General features: G+C 39.6%; 1 protein-coding gene across 1 annotated transcript in view; it reads left to right on the forward strand.

Moving 5' to 3' along the window:
• The window catches only part of LOC128069094 (glycerophosphodiester phosphodiesterase domain-containing protein 4-like), a 148,834-nt gene that overhangs the window by 1,331 nt on the left and 125,228 nt on the right, over positions 1–22,275 (forward strand). The window contains exon 2 of the mRNA XM_052662383.1: positions 2,832–2,935. Within this exon, the coding sequence (XP_052518343.1) occupies positions 2,832–2,935 (104 nt within the window). The remainder of the gene's footprint in view (positions 1–2,831; positions 2,936–22,275) is intronic.

The following is a 22,275-nucleotide window of genomic DNA, read 5'->3' on the forward strand; positions in this document are numbered from 1 at the left end:
TGTAGTATGGTTTGAAGAATTTGACTTCTTCCATGTAGGGAATTGAGAGTTCCTAAAGATTTTAAGCTGCTATTGTTTTCTGAGCTATGTTTTGGAATGGTTATTGGATCATGTGGAAGATGCATTAGACAGTACAAAAGTAATGCAGAAAGGTGTCTTTGCCTTCAAAGAGAAAAGCAACAGTAGTAATCAAGGTTAGAGATGTTGGTGTCCTAGATTAATGAAGTGATAGTAAAAATGTAGAACAGCAAATTGATGCAACAAATATTTATTACTTAGGAATGATGAAGTAAGTTATAAGAGAGCTATAGAGGATATTGAGTGAAAGAAAAATGTAGGTTTCCTAGGAAAGGTGGCATTGGAGGCAGTGTGGTATAATGGAAAAGTCCCTGGACCAGTGCCTGGGAGTACGTTTTGGTGCTTGTTTCAGCTCTGCTTTAGGGCTGGTTATATGCCGTCTCTGAGCCTCTCTACAGAGGGAGTTAAACTATACAATTTTCAAAGTCCCTGGGCAATTCTCAAGGCCCTGTTTATGCTCAGGGGAAGAAGTCTAGCATATAGCAAAAGAACAAATTCCTGTGTTCTGGGGAAAGGCTGGCTGGATTCAATTTATGACTTCATCATTGACTATCTCCAAACTAGAGCTTAACCACTGTGGGACCTTGGCCAGTTACCTAACATTCCAGTGATTGATTCCTCATTTAAATGATGGAGAGGGTAGCAGCAGTGCCCACCAATGGAGTTTGTTGGGAGGAAAGAAGAGATAAAATGTGTAAATACTTAGAACTGGGCTTGGCATACAGTTAGCACTAAATAAATGTTAGCTGTCATTTTACTGTTCTTGGAGTCACTGACGTGTGAAGTCATCTTCCACTTATAGGAATGATGGTATAGGGGATTCTGGGTGGAGGAAATGCAGTGCTCAGAAGTCCAGAGACAGAGAAGCACAGTGGTGTGTTTAGGGAAAAACAAATTTCCAGTATTGAATTTATGTGCAGGTAAGGTGATAAATGATAAATGATCAGATTGGAAAAGAATATTTTAATCTAATTATGTAGCATCTTTATGTCAGCCTAAAATATTTGAACTTTGTCCTGTAAACAGTGGGGAGCCTTTGAATTTTTGAGCAAGAGTGACAACAGTGAGAATCAAAATAAGGAGATGTGTTTATTCAATAAGAACAAGTTTATTGAATGTGTGTAAGTGAGTAAGACCACTAAGGCCTCTGGCCTTCCTATACCTCACATTCTAGTGGGATGAGTTAGGTAATAAACAGTAATGAAGAAAGATGGTTTTAGACAGTGATAAGAGCTTTGAAGATAATACATAGGAAAATGGGTTAGGTGGATGGGAACCTGGTTAGAGAAGATGCTTTGAAGCAATGTCATGTGAGCAATCTCTTAAATATAAAGGTGAAACCAGCCATGTGTACATCTGAGGGCAAAAATACCCCAGGAAGAGGAACCAGGAACTGTGAAACTGTTGAGGTGGGAACAGATTTGGTCATATTCTAGAAACAGAAAGCCAGCGTGGCTGGAGTTCAGAAATGGAGTCGATGTGTAGAGTGGGATGAGGTCAGGGATGGACAAGGCTTGATCATGTGCACCTTTGGGTCATGGCAAGGAGTTGGGATTATATTTTTGTATAGTGGGAAGATCTGGGAGTCTTGTAAGCAGGGGAGTAACTTTATCTGATACATGTTTATCAAAGTCAACACATATTTTATGTAGAGAGTGAGTATAACCTGAGTCAAAACCTGTTCTCTTCAGCTTCCTACACTGCAGAAGTTGTGGTTTAGTGCCTTGATACCTATAATGTCTCTCATCAGAATGGGTCTGTCAGTACTCTCTGTTTTCTATTTTAGTTCTTAATTCTTACTTCACAGTAACCCCATATTTTGCACAAGGCAGGGATTATTAAATCCATGTTTTGCAGAATACAAGCAGTGTGAAAGACACAAAGAAACAGAATTTTTCATCCATGTGATATAGAAATGTTAGGATTATAACTCAGGTAGCAAATTAAACCTAATGTTCCCAGGAAGGGTTTGACAACCTCTGATTTGGTTGACTTGTAATATAATTTTCAGTGCAGGGAGCTACCTTCAAGGCTCAGTTTGTTCACCTTCTCCATAAAGATATCCTCCATCTTGGCTTTGGCCTCACAGATCTGGGCAATGCATCTGATACTTCTTGGCTGTGTGACCTTGAGTGAATTACTTTTACTTTTCTGAGACTTAGTTCTTTCTTCTGCAACATGAGGTTACCAATACCTTATATAACTATATTGAGAAATGAAGAAAATGAAAGTAGCTTTTGAAATCCCTGGCCTTGTATTTGTGCAAGATAAACTACTCAAAAAAAAAAAAAAAGGTTTATTCCCTAACTTACTTCTCCCCTTCCTCAAATCTGGGAAAATAAATGGCTAAATGACCTGATGAATAATGAATGAATGAATGACTCAGTGAATGAATCACTGAACAAACATTTGGTAGACAGGAGGTGGATGAATTCAACAGATGGTTACAAAGAGCCAGCTGCATTTAAGGAACTGTGCTAGACACTGGCAATACAGAGATTTGTAACAAAAGTTCCTTTTCCTCAAAGAAGAAATTTGTATCAGATAAAAACATGATTGCATTTCAGTGTAATAAATGTTATAAACAGGCTTATACAAGCTTCCATAGGGATAAAAGAATATAGAGGTCTCTCTAGCCTGGGGAGGGTAATGCTGCACTACAGCTCTGCAGACCTCTGAGGAGTGTATGCAGATGTTTCTGAGATACCATGAGTAAATGGAACTTAATTATACTTTCTTCTTTCTGTTTCCAGAGAGAACGATTATTTTACCCATATCTGGTCATTTCATTTTGCATGTCTGTGCTTTTGGTGTTCGTGTGGGTAGAATCATCAAATGAATACAACGGCTTTGACTGGTGAGTTTCACTGGTTTTTTTTCTTTTTGTGTAAGGACTCTTTGGTCTAATAGCCACATGGATCTTACTTCAGGCTGAAAAGATCTGGTGACATAAGAGGGAGGGTGGATAAAGTTGGATTTTTTGCAGCTGGTGGATTGGAGGCCTGACTCTGGGGAGGAGTAAGGATGCTCAGCACCCTCAGCTACTGTACCCCAATTCCCTGCTCACTCTCACTCTTTGACCAAATCTGGCCCAGCAGGAAGCTTTCTCTGTGCTTCCAGTGCCCCCAGTCCTTCTATTCAGGTGACTCCCTGATACCTTGCTCCTCAGCCTTTTGTCTGGGTTACTGATGCCTACACCAGTCCATCTTCACGATCTTTGTCCATGAACCCTGATGTCTCTACCTCACCTCCAGCCTCTGCTCCTGCCTTCTGTCCCTACTGGGCTTCCGAAGACTCTGGAGACAGAGACAGCATCTTTTGTAGTCCAGTTCCTACTCTGAACTACTCGTAGCTCTTTCAGTTTTTCTGACCTGATTGTTGAAAATCTTACCCATTATTTGATATTTGGGGGTAAAAGGGATGTGTTTGAGTATGGGGCTTTTTAAAAATGGAAGAGCTTTTTATAGAAGTAATACATGGTTTTTATTTTAAATGTAAAAATACAAAGTAGAAAATATAAAATTCAACCTAGTTTTACTTTTGAGTAACAGTCACTTGATATACTTCCAGTTTTTTTTTCTATGCTTACTTTTACATTATTTTACTCATGCCAGATATATAATTTTGCTTTTTCTTTTTGCTTAAAATAGTTACACACATTTGGACAGATTGTTAAAACTATTAATGAATATCATTCAAAGTGGTCTAAAAATATGTCCTGATATGAAAGTACTCTAATACATTTACTTAAACCACTTTTTATTCAGTTCAGTGCAGTTCAATTGCTCAGTTATGTCCAAATCTTTGTGACCCAATGGACTGCAGCGTGCCAGACCTCCCTGTCCATCACCAACACCCAGAGTTTCCTCAAACTCATGTTCATTGAGTAGGTGATGCCATCCAGCCATCTCATCCTCTGCCATCCCCTTCTGCTCCTGTCTTCAATATTTCCCAGCATCAGGGTCTTTTCAAATGAGTCAGTTCTTTGCAACAGGTGGCCAAAGTATTGCAGTTTCAGCTTCAGCCTCAGTCCTTCCAATGAACACTCAGGACTGGTCTCCTTTAGGATGGACTGGTTGGATCTCCTTGGAGTCCAAGGGACTCTCAAGAGTCTTCTCCAACACCACAGTTCAAAAGCATCAATTCTTCAGTGCTCAGCTTTCTTTATAGACCAACTCTCACATACATCCATGACTACTGGAAAAACCATAGCCTTGACTAGATGGACCTTTGTTGGCAAAGTAATGTCTCTGTTTTTTAATATGCTGTCTAGGTTGGTCATAACTTTCCTTCCAAGGAGCAAGTGTCTTTTAATTTCTTGGCTGCAGTACCATCTGCAGTGATTTTGGAGCCCCCCAAAATAAAGTCTGTCACTGTTTCCACTGTTTCCCGTTTCCCCATCTATTTGCCATGAAGTGATGGGATTGGATGCCATAATCTTATTTTTCTAAAATGTTGAGCTTTAGGCCAATTTTTTCACTCTCCTCTTTCACTTTCATCAAGAGGCTCTTTAGTTCTTCTTCACTTTTTGCCATGAGGGTGGTGTCATCTGCATATCTGAGGTGATTGATATTTCTCCCACAGTTTTGATTCCAGCTTGTGCTTCTTGCAGTCCAGCGTTTCTCATGATATTCTCTGCATATAAGTTAAATAAGCAGGGTGACAATATACAGCCTTGACGTACTCCTTTTCCTATTTGGAGTCTGTTGTTCCATGTCCAGTTCTAACTGTTGCTTCCTGAACTGCATACAGATTTCTCAAGAGGCAGATCAGGTGGTCTGGTATTCCCATCTCCTTCAGAATTTTCCAGTTTGTTGTGACCCACACAGTCAAAGGCTTTGGCATAGTCAATAAAGCAGAAATAGATGTTTTTTGGAACTCTCTTGCTTTTTCGATGATCCAGCGGGTGTTAGCAATTTGATCTCTGGTTCCTCTGCCTTTTCTATTACCAGCTTGAACATCTGGTAGTTCATGGTTCACATATTGTTGAAGCCTGGATTGGAAAATTTTGAGCATTACTTTCCTAGTGTGTGAGATGAGTGCAGTTGTGCGGTAGTTTGAGCATTCTTTGGCATTGCCTTTCTTTGGGATTGGAATGAAAACTGACCTTTTTAAGTCCTGTGGCCACTGCTGACTTTCCAAATTTGCTGACATATTGAGTGTAGCACTTTCACAGCATCATCTTTCAGGATTTGAAATAGCTCAACTGGAATTCCATCACCTCCACTAGCTGTGCTCATAGTGATGCTTCCTAAGGCCCACTTGACTTCACATTCCAGGATGTCTGGCTCTAGGTGAGTGATCACGCTATCATGATCATCTGGCTTATGAAGATCTTTTTTGTACAGTTCTTCTGTGTATTCTTGCCACCTCTTCTTAATATCTTTTGCTTCTGTTAGGTCCATACTGTTTCTGTCTTTATTGAGCCAGTCTATGCTCCAAAATCACTGCAGATGGTGATTGCAGCCATGAAATTAAAAGACGCTTACCCCTTGGAAGGAAAGTTATGACCAACCTAGATAGCATATTCAAAAGGGGAGACAGGAACTTCCCTGGTGGTCCAGTGGTTAACAACCTGCCTTGCAATGCAGGGGACACAAGTTCAATCCCTGGTCAGGGAACCAAGATTCCCACATGCTAATGGGCAACTAAGGCCGCAGGCTGCAAAAACTGAGCCCGTGCTCTGCAACTAAGACACAATGCAGCCAAAATTAAATTAAAAAAAAAGTAGCAGAGACATTACTTTGCCTACAAAGGTCCGTCTAGTCAAGGCTATGGTTTTTCCAGTGGTCATCTATGGATGTGGTACTTGGACTGTGAAGAAAGCTGAGTGCCGAAAAATTGATGCTTTTGAACTGTGGTGTTGGAGAAGACTCTTGAGAGTCCCTTTGACTGCAAGGACATCCAGCCAGTCCATCCTTAATGAGAGCAGTCCTGGGTGTTCATTGGAAGGACTGATGCTGAAGCTGAAACTCCAATACTTTGGCCACCTCATGTGAAGAGTTGACTCATTGGAAAAGACCCTGATGCTGGAGGGATTGGGGGCAGGAGGAGAAGGGGATGACAGAGGATGAAATGGCTGGATGGCATCACCAACTCAATGGACGCGAGTTTGGGTAAACTCTGTTAGTTGGTAATGGACAGGGAGGCCTGGCATGCTGTGATTCATGGGGTTGCTAAGAGTCGGACATAACTGAGTGACTGAACTGAACTGAACTGATGCATTAATTGTTTCCTTGCTATCTAATTTTCTTGAAGAGATCTCTGCTACTGTTACTGCTAAGTCACTTCAGTCGTGTCTGACTCTGTGTGACCCCATAGATGGCAGCCCACCAGGCTCCCTCGTTCCTGGGATTCTCCAGGCAAGAACGCTGGAGTGGGTTGCTATTTCCTTCTCCAATGCATGAAAGTGAAAAGTGAAAGTGAAGTCGCTCAGTCGTGTCTGACTCTTCGCGACCCCATGGACTTCAGCCTATGAGGCTCCTCTGTCCATGGGATTTCCCAGGCAAGAGTACTGGAGTGGGGTGCCATTGCCTTTTCTGGAAGAAATCTCTTTCCCATCCTGTGTTTCCCTCTATTTCTTTGCACTGATGATTGAGGGAGGCTTTCTTATCTCTCCTTGCTATTCTTTGTTGTTAGGCATTATGAATTTTTCTAATATGAGAGCACAGAGAAATCTTTGTGCTGTAACTGACATTCTTATAATAGATTCCCATAAGTGGTATTGAGTTATGAAGAATAAACAATAGTAAAATTGATTATGCCTCTATTTTCTCAAAAGATTCTAGTAATCTAGTATCTCATTCACAATAGAGATATAGGAGTTTCTGTTTTAACATGCCATTGACAGCAATAAATGTTCTAATTTTGATCATTTTTAATTTTATAGATGGAATTTGTTTTAATTTAATCATTCATTAAATTCCAGAACTGGTTAATTTATTTACTTTTCAGTTTTTTTGCTTTGTTTACTTTGTGGGATCTTTACTGATTTTTCTTTAGTTTACATGCAGTCTTCACTTACGGATCCATTCTAAATTATTCCAAAGGACTTGAGATACAAAATTGTTTTCTTTTAAGGTAAAACTTCCCTCAATTTTTAAAAATGTTTTATTGAGTTGTAATATTTTGCTAGTTTTATATGGATACAATGTAATGATTTGATATTTGTATATGTTGTAAAATGATCACAATAATAAATCTTTTTAACATCCGTCACCACACGTAATTACAATTTTTTTTGTGATGAGAAGTTTTAATGTCTACTCTCTTAGCAATTTTTAAATATATAATGGAATATTATCAAGTCTACCATGCTGTATGTTTCATTGTGATGACTTACTTATTTAATAACTCGAAGTTTGTATTGTTTGACTCTCTTCACTCATTTCATCCACCCTCACCTCTGGCAGCCACCAGTCTGCTCTATCTATGAGCTTATTTTTTTTGTTTTTTAGATTCGACATACAAGGGAGATCATAATATATTTGTCTTTCTGTTTGACATATTTCCTAATCACAGTGCCCTCAAGGGTCCATCAGGTTGTCACAAATGACAAGATTTCCTTCTCTTTTAGGGCTGAATATTCTATTATATATATACACAACATATTCTTTGTCCATTTATCTTTCAGTGGATACTTAGGTTGTTTCTATATCATTATTGTTCAGTCACTCAGTCGTGTCTGACTCTTTGTGACCCCATGGACTGCAGCATGCCCAGCTTCCCTGTCCATCACCAACTCCCAGAGCTGGCTCAAACTCACGTCCATCAAGTCAATGATACCATCCAGCCATCTCATCTTCTGTCGTCCTCTTCTCCTGCTCTCAGTTTTTCGCAGCATCAGGGTATTTTCCAGTGAGTTGACTCTTGTATCAAGTGGCCAAAGTATGGGAGCTTCAGTTTTAGCATCAGTCTTTCCAATGAATATTCAAGGTTGATTTCTTTAGGATTGAGTGGTTTGATTTCCTGGCTGTCCGGAGGACTCTCAACAGTCTTCACAGCACCACAGTTCAAAAGCATCAATTCTTTGGCACTCAGCCTTCTTTATGGTCCAACTCTCACATCCATAGATGACTACTGGAAAAACTATAGCTTTGACTAGACAGACCTTTGTCGTCAAAGGTGATGTCTTTGCTTTTTAATATGCTGTCTAGGTTTGTCGTAACTTTCCTTCCAAGGAGCAAGCATCTTTTAATTTCATGGCTTCAGTCATTTTTCACAGTGATTTTGGAGCCCAAGAAAATAAAATCTGCCACTGTTTCCACTTTTTCCCCATCTATTTGCTCTGAAATGATGGGACCAGATGCTATGATATTAGTTATTTGAATGTTGAGTTTTAAGCCAGCTTTTTCACTTTCTCTTTCACTTTCATCAAGAGGTCTTTTAGTTCATCTTCTCTCTCTGCTGTTAGGGTGGTGTCATCTGCATATCTGAGGTTGTTGGTGTTTCTCCCAACAATTGTGATACCAGCTTGTGCTTCATCCAGGCCAACATTTTTCAGAATATACTCTGCATATAAGTTAAATAAGCAGGTGAAAACGTATAGCCTTGATGTACTCCTTTCCCAATTTTCAACCAGTCCATTGTTCCATGTCCAGTTCTAACTGTTGCTTCTTGACCTGCATGCAGGTTTCTTAGGAGGCAGGTAAGGTGGTCTGGTATTCCCATCCCTTTAAGCATTTTCCATAGTTCGTCGCAATCCACACCATCAGTCTTTAGTGTAGTCGACAAAGCAGAAGTAGATATTTTTCTGGAGTTCTCTTGCTTTGTCTCTGATCCAGCACATGTTAGCAATTTAATCTCTGGTTCCTCTGCTTTTTCTAAATCCAGCTCCAACATCTGGAAGTTCTCGATTCGCATACTATTGAAGCCTTGCTTGAAAGATTTTGAACATTACCTTGCTAGCATGTGAAATGAATGCAATTATACAGTCATTTGAACATTCTTTGGCATTGCCTTTCTTTGGGATTGAAATGAAAAATGACCTTTTCTAGTCCTGCAGCTACTGCTGAGTTTTCCAACTTTGCTGACGTACTGACTGCAGCACTTTAATAGCATCATCTTTTAGGATTTGAAATAGCTCACCTAGAATTCCGTCACCTCCCCTAGCTTTGTTCATGGTAATGCTTCCTAAGGCCTACTTGAATTCACACTCCAGGATGTCTGGCTCTAAGTGAGTGATCACACCATCATGGTTATCTGGGTCTTTAAGACTTTGTCTGTACAGTTCCTGTGTGTATTCTTGCCACCTGTTCTTAGTATCTTCTGCTTCTGTTTGGTCCTTGTCATTTCTGTCCTTTGTTGTGCCCACCTTTTGTGCCCATGAAATGTTCCCTTGGTATCTCCACTTTTCTTGAAGAGATCTCTAGTCTTTCCCATTCTATTTCTTTCCTCTATTTCTTTTCATTGTTCACACAAGACGACTTTCTTGTCTCTCCTGTTATTTTTTCGAACTCTGCATTCAGATCGGTATATCTTTCCATTTCTTCTTGTCTTTCACTTCTCTCCTTTTCTTTTCTATTTGTAAGGCCTCCTCAGGCAACTGTTTTGCTTTCTTGCATTTCTTTTTCTTGGGGATGATTTTGGTCACCGCCTCCTGTAGAGTGTTACGAACCTCAGTCCATGGTTCTTCAGGCATTCTGTCTTTCAGATCTAATTCTTTTAATCTATTGTAAATGATGCTGCAGTGAACATAGACGTGCATATATCTTTTAAAGTTAGTGTTTTTCATAAATACCGAGAAGCTGAATTCCTGAATTACATGATAGCTCTGTTTTAATTTTTTTTGAGGAACTTACATACTGGTTTCCATAGTGCCTGCACCAATTTACATTCCAGCCAGTGGTGCACAGGGGTTGCCTTTTGTCCATATCCTTCCAAACACTTGTTATGTTTTGTCTTTTTCGTAGTAATTATTCTAAGAAAGATGAGGTTATATCTAAATGTTTTGATTTGCATTTTCCTGATGATTAGTTGTTGTTGAATACCTTTTTATATACCTGTGGCCTGTATGTCTTCTTGGGAAAAATGTCTATTCCAATCCTCTCTATTTTAAAATTGGATTATTTTAATTGATATTCAGTTGTATGAACTCTTTATATGTTTTTGGATATTAATCTGTTAATCAGATATATGATTTGTAAATATTTTCTCCCATTTGCTTTGCCATGCAGACGAAGTAGTTTGATGTAGTTACCCTTGTTTGTTTTCACTTTCATTCCTTTGGTTTTGATGTCAAATTAAAACAAAAAATCATCTAGGGTGATATTAAGGAACTTACTGATTATATTTTCTTGTAGAAGTTCTTTGGTTTAATGTTCAAGAATTCAATGCATATTGAGTTGATTTCCGTATGTGGTGTAAGATATTGGTTTCACTGTTTTGCATGTTTGTTCAACACTGTTTATTGGGGAGACTGTCCTTTCCTCATTGAATATCCTGGTTCTTGTCTCCTTTGTCATAAAATAATAGACCATGTATAATCATGGGTTTATTTCTTGGCTTTTTGTGGCATCCCATTGATCTGGTGTTTGTTTTTGTGCCAATACTCTACTTTTTTATTTATTATAGTTTTGTAGTATTGTTTGAAATTAGAAAGTGTAATGTCTCCAGCTTAGTTCTTTTTTCTCAGTATTACTTTGGCTATTTGGGATCTTTTGTGGTTCCATACATATTTTAGGATTGTTTATTCTATTTCTATAAAAAGTGCTATTGGAATTTTGATAGGGATTGCATCCAGTCTGTAGATTGCTTTCAGTTGTATGGAAATTGTAGCAATATTAATTCTTTCAGTTTATGAACATGAGGTATCTTTTCATTTCATGTCTTATAATTTTCAGTGGATAGCTCTTTAAGATCCTTGATTAAATTTATTCTTAAGTATTTTATTTTTGTTAATGATTATATAACTGAGGTTGTTGATTTTAATTTTTTATGTATTTGTTATCAGTATGTAGAAATGCAACAGATTTTTGTATATTTGTATCCTGCAATTTTCAGTTCAGTTCAGTTCAGTCACTCAGTCATGTCTGACTCTTTGTAACTTTAGCTATAATTAATCTGATCTTTCCAGCATTTTGATGGAGTCTTTAATATTTTCTCTATAAAAAATGTCATCTTCGCATAGAGAAGGTTTTACTTCTTTCCAATCCTGATGCCTTTTATTTCTTTCTCTTATTTTGTCTGATTGCTCTAACTAGGACTTCTAGTACTATGTTGAATAGGAGTGGTGAAAGTGTACAGTCTTGTCTTACTCCTGATCTTACAGGAAAAGCTCTTAACTTTCATCATTGAGTAAGGTGTGGGCTTGTGATATGTGACTTTATTTCATTTATTTTATTGACTTCTATACCCAGTTTGTTGAGAGTTTTTTTTTAATCGTGAATGGAGATTGAATTTGTCAGATGCTATTTTTTCATCTGTTGAAATGATAATATGATTTTAATCTTTCATTCTATATGTTAATGTGATGATGACATATATTGTGTGTAGAGAACTATTCTTGTATGACAGGGACAAATCCCACTTGATCATAGTGTATGATTCTTTTAATGTGCTGTTATATTTGACTTGTAGTAATTTGTTGTCAATTCTTGCATCTATATTCATCAGAGATTTTGGCCTGTAGTTTCTTTTCTTGTCTTTCCTTGTCTTCTTTTCTTTCCTTCTCTGGCTTTTATATCATGGAAATGCTGCTAAAAAATGTTTTTTTTTTTTTTTTTAAACATTTAAAAAGAAGTTTTTAAAATGAATTTGAGAGTGTTCTCTCCTCTTCAGCTATTGTTAAGAGTTTGAGAAGAATTGATGTTAATTCATCTTTAAATGTTTAAACTCTACCAGGGAAGCAACTGGTCATGTGCTTTTCTTTTTTTGGGAGGTTTTTGATTACTGATTCACTCTCCTTTCTCATTACTTCAAATCTTACTCTGATCAGATTTTCTAGTTCTTCATGATTCAGTCTTGGTAGATTGTCTGTTTCTAGAAATTTATCCTTTTTTCTAGATTGTGCAGTTTGTTGGCATATAGTCATTCATTTTGTTGTTCAGTTGTTCAGTCATTCAGTTGTATCCAACTCTTTCTGACCCATGGACTGCAGCATGCCAGGCTTTCCTGTCCTTCAGTATCTCCTGGCATTTGCTCAAACTCATGTCCATTGAATCAGTGATGCCATCCAAACATATCATCCTCTGTTGCCCCCTTCCCCTGCCTTCAATCTTTGCTAGTATCAGGGTCCTTTCTAATGAGTTAGCTTTCACATCAGGTGGCCAAAGTATTGGAACTTCAGCTTCAGCATTAGTCCTTGCAATGAATATTCAGAGTTGATTTCCTTTAGGATTGACTGGTTTGATTTCTTTTCTATCCAAGGGGCTCTGAAGAGTCTTCTCCAGCACCACAGTTTGAAAGCATCAAAGTTGTTCATAGTCATCTATTATGTTCTTTTCTGTGATTTCAGTTGTAGAGACTCCTTTTAAATTTAAATTTTTATTTATTTGGATCCTCTTTTTTCCTTGGTTAGTCTTATTGATGCTTTGTCAATTATGTGTATTTTTCAAAGAATGAAGCCTTAGTTTTGTTAGTTTTTTCCTGTTGTTTTTCCTATTCTTTGTTCCTATTCTGTATTTCATTTACCAAGTAAAATAGCTCTTGAATGAAGAGAAATCCTTGAGGAAGAACCTTGTTGCATAAAGTGATCTGCCCATACAGAACTGTATAGTTCACCTGCCGAGGAAGGTCTGGCTATTTACCAGGGTGGTTGTGCACCAGGCCAAGAGTACTTTTGGGACAGTACTGGGTACTGACTCTGAATTGATACAAATTTCTAGAGATATAAAGCAGCACTATAATTAACCACTCAGAATAATCAGTGGAGGTAGGTAATCATTGGTATCCCAAAACCCACCCTGTGGTTCTTTCTCTAGGTTTGAAATGCATAGTTGGAATAAAATACTCAGAAGCAGGCAGAGTCCTCACAGCAATACTTCATCTTCAGATAAAAGTTATTAAAACACAAGAGTGAGGTCCCATTGTTTCTAAAGCTACAGATAGAGTTATTGGGCAATATTCCATTGCTCCCATAGCGAATTACCACAAATTCAGTAGCCTAAAGCAATACCCATTTATTTCCTCATAGTTCTTTGGGTCAGATGTCAGGCATGGTTGGTTGGGTACTCTGCTTCTGATCTCATAATGAAGTCAAGTTGTCCACTAACCTAAACTTTTACCTGGGTCTCTGAGTGAGAATTCACTTCTCAGTTCAGTTCAGTCGCTCAGTCGTGTCCGACTCTTTGCCACCCCATGAATCGCAGCACACCAGGCCTCCCTGTCTATCACCATCTCCCGGAGTTCACTCAGACTCACGTCCATCCAGTCAGTGATGCCATCCAGCCATCTCATCCTCTGTCGCCCCCTTCTCCTCCTGCCCCCAATCCCTCCCAGCAGCAGAGTCTTTTCCAATGAGTCAACTCTTCGCATGAGGTGGCCAAAGTACTGGAGTTTCAGCTTTAGCATCATTCCTTCCAAAGAAATCCCAGGACTGATCTCCTTCAGAATGGACTGGTTGGATCTCCTTGCAGTCCAAGGGACTCTCAAGAGTCTTTCCCAACACCACAGTTCGAAAGCATCAATTCTTCGGCGCTCAGCCTTCTTCACAGTCCAACTCTCACATCCATAGATGACCACTGGAAAAACCATAGCGTTGACTAGATGGACCTTAGTTGGCAAAGTAATGTCTCTGCTTTTGAATATACTATCTAGGTTGGTCATAACTTTTCTTCCAAGGAGTAAGCATCTTTTAATTTCATGGCTGCAATCTAGGTTCATTCAAATTGTTGGCAGAATCCAGTTCCTTCTGGTTGTAGGAATGAAGTGCTCTTTCATGAATGATTGTCAGATGGGAGTTGTTCTCAGCTTCTAGCTTGTGACATTCTCTGTTTTCCAAGTTAGCAGTGGTGTTTCTAGTCCTTTTCACTCTCAATATCTCTGACTTCTCCTTTATCATCTCTGTGACTTCCACTTCTGATCTAAGAGCTTATGTAATTACATTGGATTCAGTCTGATAATCTAGAGTAATCTCCCTAATTTTTTCATTTATTCTTTTTTTTTAAATTTTTAATTTTTTGTTGGAGTATAGTTGATTCACAATGTGGTATTAGTTTCAGGTGTAGAGCAAAGTGACTCAGTTATACATATACATGTATCTATTCTTTTACAAATTCTTTTCCCATTGTTCCATAACATTGAGCAGAGATCCCTGTGCTGTACAGTAGATCCTTGTTGGTTATCCATTTAAAATATAACAGTGTGTACATGTTGATCCCAAACTTGCTAACAGCCCCTCCCCCCATAATCATAAGTTCATTATCTAAGTCTGTGAGTCTATTTTTGTTTTGTAAGGTCATTTGTATCTTTTTTTTTTTTTAGATTCCACATATAAGGGATATCATACAATATTTCTCTTTCTCTGACTTACTTCACTCAATATGACAATCTGTAGGTCCATCCATGTTGCTCAGATGGCATTATTTTATTCTTCTTAATGGCTCATTAATATTCCATTGTATATATTAATAGGTGCCCCAACTTCTTCATCTGTCCCTCTGTCGATAGACATTGCTTCTATCACTAGACACAACTTCCATGTCTTGGCTGTTTTGGACAGTGCTGCAGTGAACACTGGGGTGCATATATTCTTTCAGACTATGTTCTTCTCTGAATATATGTCCAGAAGTGGACTGAGGATCATGTGGTAGCTCTATTTTTAATTTTTATACCAACCTCCATACTGTTATCCATGGTGGCCGTACTACTTTACATTGCCACCAACAGTGTAGGAGGGTTCCCTTCTCTTCACACCCTCTCCAGCATTTATTGTTCATGGATTTTGTGATGATAGCCACTTTGACTGACTATTTTAAAGTCAGCTGATTTTAACCTTAATTACATCTGCAAAGTTCCTTTTACATTTAACATCATCACTCATATGATACTAAATGACAATGATCATGGGAGTGGAATTGTGTGTGTGTGTGTCTATAGATTTTTCTCTTCTTTCATTCTACCATTGAAAATAAGATGCATTCATAGTAGTTAACCATATATATCAGTACTTAAATTAGAGGTGTAAACATCCAATAGAGGTGATAAAGGAACTTTGTATCCTTTTTTGGAGAGAGGATTGGTATAGTTTTGGTTGTTTGAGAGATAATCACATCCTGTAAGATAGAAAGCAAGGATGGTTAATAGAGGTGTGTATGAATACCAAGTTGACCATGAGTAGACTGTGGTAGTGTAATAATGGGGTCCACTTAAAACCAAGTCTATATTTCTCACAATTCCATTCCCAGTATAAGATTGGGTTAGGATTAGTTATAGGTGAAATTCATTTAGTTTGGAAGCAGGAAGTGAATCATAGCTATTTCTTTATACTCTGAAGATTACTGATACACCCAGGCATTTTGATGGCTTCCGTGTAATGTCAGTTTCTAGTAATTCACTTAGTTGGCATGGGGAAGCACTTGGGCCCACATTCTTCTTGTTCCTGCCAGGTCTGCTTCAGCTTCTTCATATCCTAGGACAGATTAGTTAAATGTAGCTAAATGATGAAAGGCATGAACTTTTTCTGCGGCTTACCTTTTTTATCTAAGGTTGGAGGAAATGTGTTACGACTTTTCTGAATTCAGTTTAGTTGCTCAGTCGTGTTTGACTCTTTGTGACCCCATGGACTGCAGCACGCCAGGCCTCCCTGTCCATCCCAACTCCCGGAGTTTACTCAGACATGTCCATTGAGTTGGTGATGCCATCCAACCATCTTATCCTCTGTCATCACCTTCTTCTCCCACCTTCAATGTTTCCCAGCATAAGGGTCTTTTCCGATGAGTCAGTTCTTCACATCAGGTGGACAAAGTATTGGAGTGTCAGTTTCAGCGTCAGTCCTTCCAATGAATATTCAGGACTGATTTCCTTTAGGATGGACTGGTTGGATCTCCTTGCAGTCCAGGGGACTCTCAAGAGTCTTCTCCAACATCACCATTCAAAAGCATCAGTTCTTTGGTGCTCAGCTTTCTTTATGGTCCAACTCTCATACCCATACGTGGCTACTGGAAAAACCATAGCTTTGACTAGATGGACCTTTGTTGGCAAAGTAATGTCTGCTTTTTAATATGCTGTCTAGGTTATAGGAGAAGGCAATGGCATCCCACTCCAGTACTCTTGCCTGGAAAATTCCATGGATGGAGGAACCTGGTAGGCTGCAGTCCATGGGGTCACGAAGAGTCAGACACGACTGAGTGACTTCACTTTCACTTTTCACTTTCATGCATTGGAGAAGGAAATGGCAACCCACTCCAGTGTTCTTGCCTGGAGAATCCCAGGGACAGGGGAGCCTGGTGGACTGCCGTCTATGGGGTCACACAGAGTCAGACATGACTGAAGTGACTTAGCAGCAGCAGCAGCAGCAGCAGCAGGTTGCTCATAACTTTTCTTCCAAGGAGAAAGCGTCTTTTAATTTCATGGCTGCAGTCACCATGTGTTGAGTTTTAAGCCAACTTTTTCACTCTCCTCTTTCATTTTCATCAAGAGGCCCTTTAGTTCTTCACTTTCTGCCATAAGGGTGGTGTCATCTGCATATCTGAGGTTATTGATATTTCTCCCGGCAATCTTCATTCCAGCTTGTGCTTCATCCAGCCCAGCATTTCTCATGATGTACTGTGTATGTAAGTTAAATAAGCAGGGTGACCATATACAGCCTTGACATACTCTTTTCTTGATTTGGAACCAGTCTGTTGTTCCATGTCTGGTTCTAACTGTTGCTTCCTGACCTGCATACAGATTTCTCAAGAGGCAGATCAGGAGGTTTGCCATCTCTTTCACAATTTTCCACAGTTTGTTGTGATCCACACAGTCAAAGGCTTTGGCATAGTCAATAAAGCAGAAATAGATGTTTTTCTGGAACTCTCTTGCTTTTTCCATGATCCAGCTGATGTTGGCAATTTGATCTCTGGTTCCTCTGCCTTTTCTAAAACCAGCTTGAACATCTGGAAGTTCGCGGTTCACGTATTGCTGAAGCCTGGCTTGGAGAATTTTGAGCATTACTTTACTAGCATGTGAGATGAATGCAATTGTGCGGTAGTTTGAGCATTCTTTGGCATTGCCTTTCTTTGGGACTGGAATGAAAACTGACCTTTTCCAGCCCTGTGGCCACTGCTGAGTTTTCCAAATTTGCTGGCATATTGAGTGCAGCACTTTCACAGCATCATCTTTCAGGATTTGAAACAGCTCAACTGGAATTCCATCACCTCCACTAGCTTTGTTTGTAGTGCTGCTTCTTAAGGCCCACTTGACTATGCATTCCGTGATATCTGGCTCTCGGTGAGGGATCATACCAACATTTGTTGTGTGAAGCTCAGGGTGCTAGATGGTGAGCTGAAGCAATAAGATGGTTCAGCAACAGACTGCAAGAGAAATTAAAATAGAGAAGTTTATTATTTGTAGGTACTGGAGGAAGTACACAGTGCTTTGGGCCCACACAGGAACGTCAAGGGAGAATATAGACAGAGAGTGAGGCAGGACCTAGGCACATGCCTTTATTAGGGTCTATGGCTAGACTGCTTTGTGATTCCTGGGCTAGGACCATATTGGTTAGGTCATTCTATAAGAGGAAAGTTCTTGTAAGCCCTATGAGAGTCTTGTCTAAGGGACACATAAAGCATACAGGTGCTGGGAAACATGAAGACTGTTGACCACAAGGGCTGTTGGGAAAGTCATATCAAGAACTTTTATTTGCTTATGACTAAGGGCTGCTGTCTATATCATGTCTAGATCACTGGCACCTGAGAGTGCTACTGTCAGTTGGTGGTCTCTGTGGCCCATTGGACAAACAAAATGGATGCCAGGCAATATCATTGATGCCAAGCTAATATGAAGCAATACCATCAGCTAAGGTGTTAACATTAGCTAATGAGAGTTAGCTTCCAGCAACAAAAAAGACAACTCAACACATGGATATCATCAGATGATCAATACCTAAATCAGATTGATTATATTCTTTGCAGCCAAAGATGGAGAAGCTCTATACAGTCAGCAAAAACAAGACCTGGAGCTGACTGTGGGTCAAATCATCAGCTCTTTACTGCAAAATTCAGTCTAAAATTGGAGAAAGTAGGGAAAACCTCTAGGCCATTGAGGCCTAAATCAAATCCCTTCACACAGTGGAGGTGATAAATAGAGTCAAGGGATTAGATCTGGTAGACAGAGTGCTTGAAAAACTATGAACAGAGGTTGATAACATTGTACAGGAGGTGGTGACCAAAATCATCCCCAAGAAAAAAAAAATGCAAGAAGGCAAACTGGTTGTATGAGGAGACCTTACAAGAGCCAAGAAAAGAAGAGATGCAAAAGGCAAAGGAAAAGGGAAGGATATACCCAACTGAATGCAGAGTTCCAAAGAATAGCAAGGAGAGATAAGAAAGCCTTCTTGTGTGAGCAATGAAGAGAAATAGAGGGAAACAATAGAGTGGGAAAGACCAGAGATCTCTTCAAGAAAAGTGAGGATACCAAGGGGACATCTCATGCAAAGATGGGCACAATAAAGGACCAAAATAACAAGAAGCAGAGATATTATGAGTATTAAAATATTAAGAAGAGGTGGCAAGAATACACAGAAGAACTGTGTATTTCTTAATGACCCAGATAACCACAATGGTGTAGTCCCTCACCTAGAGCCAGACATCCTGGACTGTGAAGTCAAGTGGGTCGTAGGAAGCATTACCACGAACAAAGCTAGTGGAGGTAATGGAATTCTAGCTGAGCTATTTCAGATTCTAAAAGATGATGCTGTTAAAGTGCTACATTCAGTATGCCAACAAACTTGGAAAACTCACAGTGGCCACAGGACTGGAAAAGGTCAGTTTTCATTCTAATCTCAAAGCAAGACAATACCAAATAATGTTCAGACTGCCATACAATTGCACTCATTTCACCTGCTAGCAAGATTATGCTCAAAATCCTTCAAGCTAGGCTTCAGTAGTACATGAACTGAGAACTTCCAGATGTTCAAGCTGGATTTACAAAAGGTAGAGGGACCAGAGATCAAATTGCCAACATCTTTTGGATCACAGAAAAAAGCAAGAGAATTCCAGAAAAAGTCCACTTCTGCTTCATTGACTACACTAAAACCTTTGTGTGGATCGCAGTTCAGTTCAGTTCAGTTTAGTCGCTCAGTCGTGTCCGACTCTTTGCGACCCCATGAATAGCAGCACGCTAGCCCTCCCTGTCCATCACCATCTCCCGGAGTTCACTCAGACTCACGTCCATCGAGTTCGTGATGCCATCCAGCCATCTCATCCTGGGTCGTCCCCTTCTGCTCCTGCCCCCAATCCCTCCCAGCATCAGAGTCTTTTCCAGTGAGTCAACTCTTCGCATGAGGTATCCAAAGTACTGGAGCTTCAGCTTTAGCATCATTCCTTCCGAAGAAATCCCAGGGTTGATCTCCTTCAGAATGGACTGGTTGGAGTTCCTTGCAGTCCAAGGGATGCTCAAGAGTCTTCTCCAACACCACAGTTCTAAGACATTAATTCTTAGGTGCTCAGCTTTCTTCACAGTCCAACTCTCACATCCATACATGACTACAGGAAAAACCGTAGCCTTGACTAGATGGACCTTTGTTGGCAAAGTAACGTCTCTGCTTTTGAATATACTATCTAGGTTGGTCATAGCTTTTCTTCCAAGGAGCCAGCGTCTTTTAATTTCATGGATGCAGTCACCATCTGCAGTGATTTTGGAGCCCCCCAAAATAAAGTCTGACACTGTTTCTACTGTTTCCCCATCTATTTCCCATGAAGTGATGGGACCAGATGTCGTGATCTTCATTTTCTGAATGTTGAGCTTTAAGCCAACTTTTTTACTTTCCTCTTTCACTTTCATGAAGAGGCTTTTTAGCTCCTCTTCACTTTCTGCTATAAGGGTGGTGTCATCTGCATATCTGAGGTTATTGATATTTCTCCCAGCAATCTTGATTCCAGCTTGTGTTTCCTCCAGTCCAGCGTTTCTCATGATGTACTCTGCATATAAGTTAAATAAGCAGGGTGACAATATACAGCCTTGACGTACTCCTTTTCCTATTTGGAACCAGTCTGTTGTTCCATGTCTGGTTCTAACTGTTGCTTCCTGACCTGCATCCAGATTTCTCAAGAGGCAGGTCAGGTGGTCTGGTATTCCCATCTCTCTCAGAATTTTCCACAGTTTATTGTGATCCACACAGTCAAAGGCTTTGGCAGTCAATAAAGCAGAAATAGATGTTTTTCTGAATCTCTCTTGCTTTTTCCATTATCCTGTGGATGTTGGCAATTTGATCTCTGGTTCCTCTGCCTTTTCTGAAACCAGCTTGAACATCAGGGAGTTCATTGTTCATGTATTGCTGAAGTCTGGCTTGGAGAATTTTGAGCATTACTTTACTAGCGTGTGAGATGAGTGCAATTGTGCGGTAGTTTGAGCATTCTTTTCCATTGCCTTTCTTGGAATTGGAATGAAAACTGACCTTTTCCAGTCCTGTGGCCACTGCTGAGTTTTCCAAATTTGCTGGCATATTGAGTGCAGCACTTTCACAGCATCATCTTTCAGGATTTGAAACAGCTCAACTGGAATTCCATCACCTCCACTAGCTTTGTTCATAGTGATGCTTTCTAAGGCCCACTTGACTTCACATTCCAGGATGTCTGGCTCTAGATGAGTGATCACATCATCATGATTATCTGGGTCGTGAAGATCTTTTTTGTACAGTTCTTCCATGTATTCTTGCCACCTCTTCTTAATATATTCTGCTTTTGTTAGGTCCTTACCATTTCTGTCCTTTATCGAGCCCATCTTTGCATGAAATGTTCCCTTGGTATCTCTAATTTTCTTGAAGAGATCTCTAGTCTTTCTCATTCTGTTTTTTTCCTCTATTTCTTTGCATTGATCGCCGAGGAAGGCTTTCTTATCTCTCCTTGCTATTCGTTGAAACTCTGCATTCAGATGCTTATATCTTTCCTTTTCTCCTTTGCTTTTCGCCTCTCTTCTTTTCACAGCTCTTTGTAAGGCCTCCCCAGACAGCCATTTTGCTTTTTTGCATTTCTTTTCCATGGAGATGGTCTTGATCCCTGTCTCCTGTACAGTGTCACGAACCTCATTCCATAGTTCATCAGGCACTCTATCTATCAGATCTAGGCCCTTAAATCTATTTCTCACTTCCACTGTATAATCATAAGGGATTTGATTTAGGTCATACCTGATGGTTTAGCGGTTTTCCCTACTTTCTTCAATTGATAAGTCGCAACAAACTGTGGAAAATTCATGAAGAGATGAAAATACCAGACCACCTTACTGGCCTCCTGAGAAATCTGTATGCAGGTCAAGAAGCAACAGTTAGATCTGGACATGGAACAATGGACTGGTTCAAAATTAGGAAAGCAGTACATCAAGGCTGTATATTTTTACCATGCTTATTTAACATATGGGGAATACATCACATAAAATGCTGAGCTAGATGGCTCACAAGCTGGAATCAAATATGGGAGAATCAAATACTGGGAGAAATATGATTAACCTCAGATGATGGCAGATGATACCACCCTAATGGTGGAAAACAAAGATGAACTAAAAGGCCTCTTGATGAAGGTGAAAGAGGAGAGTGAAAAAGCTGGCTTAAAACTTAACATTCAAAAAATTAATATCATAGCATCTGGTCCTATCATTTCACAGGAGATAGATGGGAAAAAGTGAAAACAGTGACAGGTTTTATTTTCTTGGGCTCCAGAATCACTGCAGATGGTGACAGCAGCAACAGAATTAAAAGACCCTTACTCTTTGAAAGAAAAAGCCATGACCAACCTAGACAGCATATTAAAAAGGAGAGACATCAGTTTGCCGACAGAAGTCTTTCTAGTCAAAGCTATGTTTTTTTTCAGTAGCTGTGTATGGATGTGAGATTTGGATCATAAAGAAGGCTGAGTGCCAAAGAATTGATATTCAGATTGTGGCACTGGAGAAGACTTTTGAGAGTCCCATGGATAACAAGGAGATCAAACCAGTCAATGCTAAAAGAAATCATCCCTGAATATTCATTAGAAGGACTGATGCTGAAGCTGAAGCTCCAGTCTCTGGCCGCCTGATGTGAAGAGCTAACTCATTCGAGAAGACCTTGATGCTGGGAAAGATTGAGGA

The sequence above is a fragment of the Budorcas taxicolor genome, chromosome 25 (genome assembly GCF_023091745.1).
Source record: "Budorcas taxicolor isolate Tak-1 chromosome 25, Takin1.1, whole genome shotgun sequence".
Lineage (NCBI taxonomy): Eukaryota > Metazoa > Chordata > Mammalia > Artiodactyla > Bovidae > Budorcas > Budorcas taxicolor.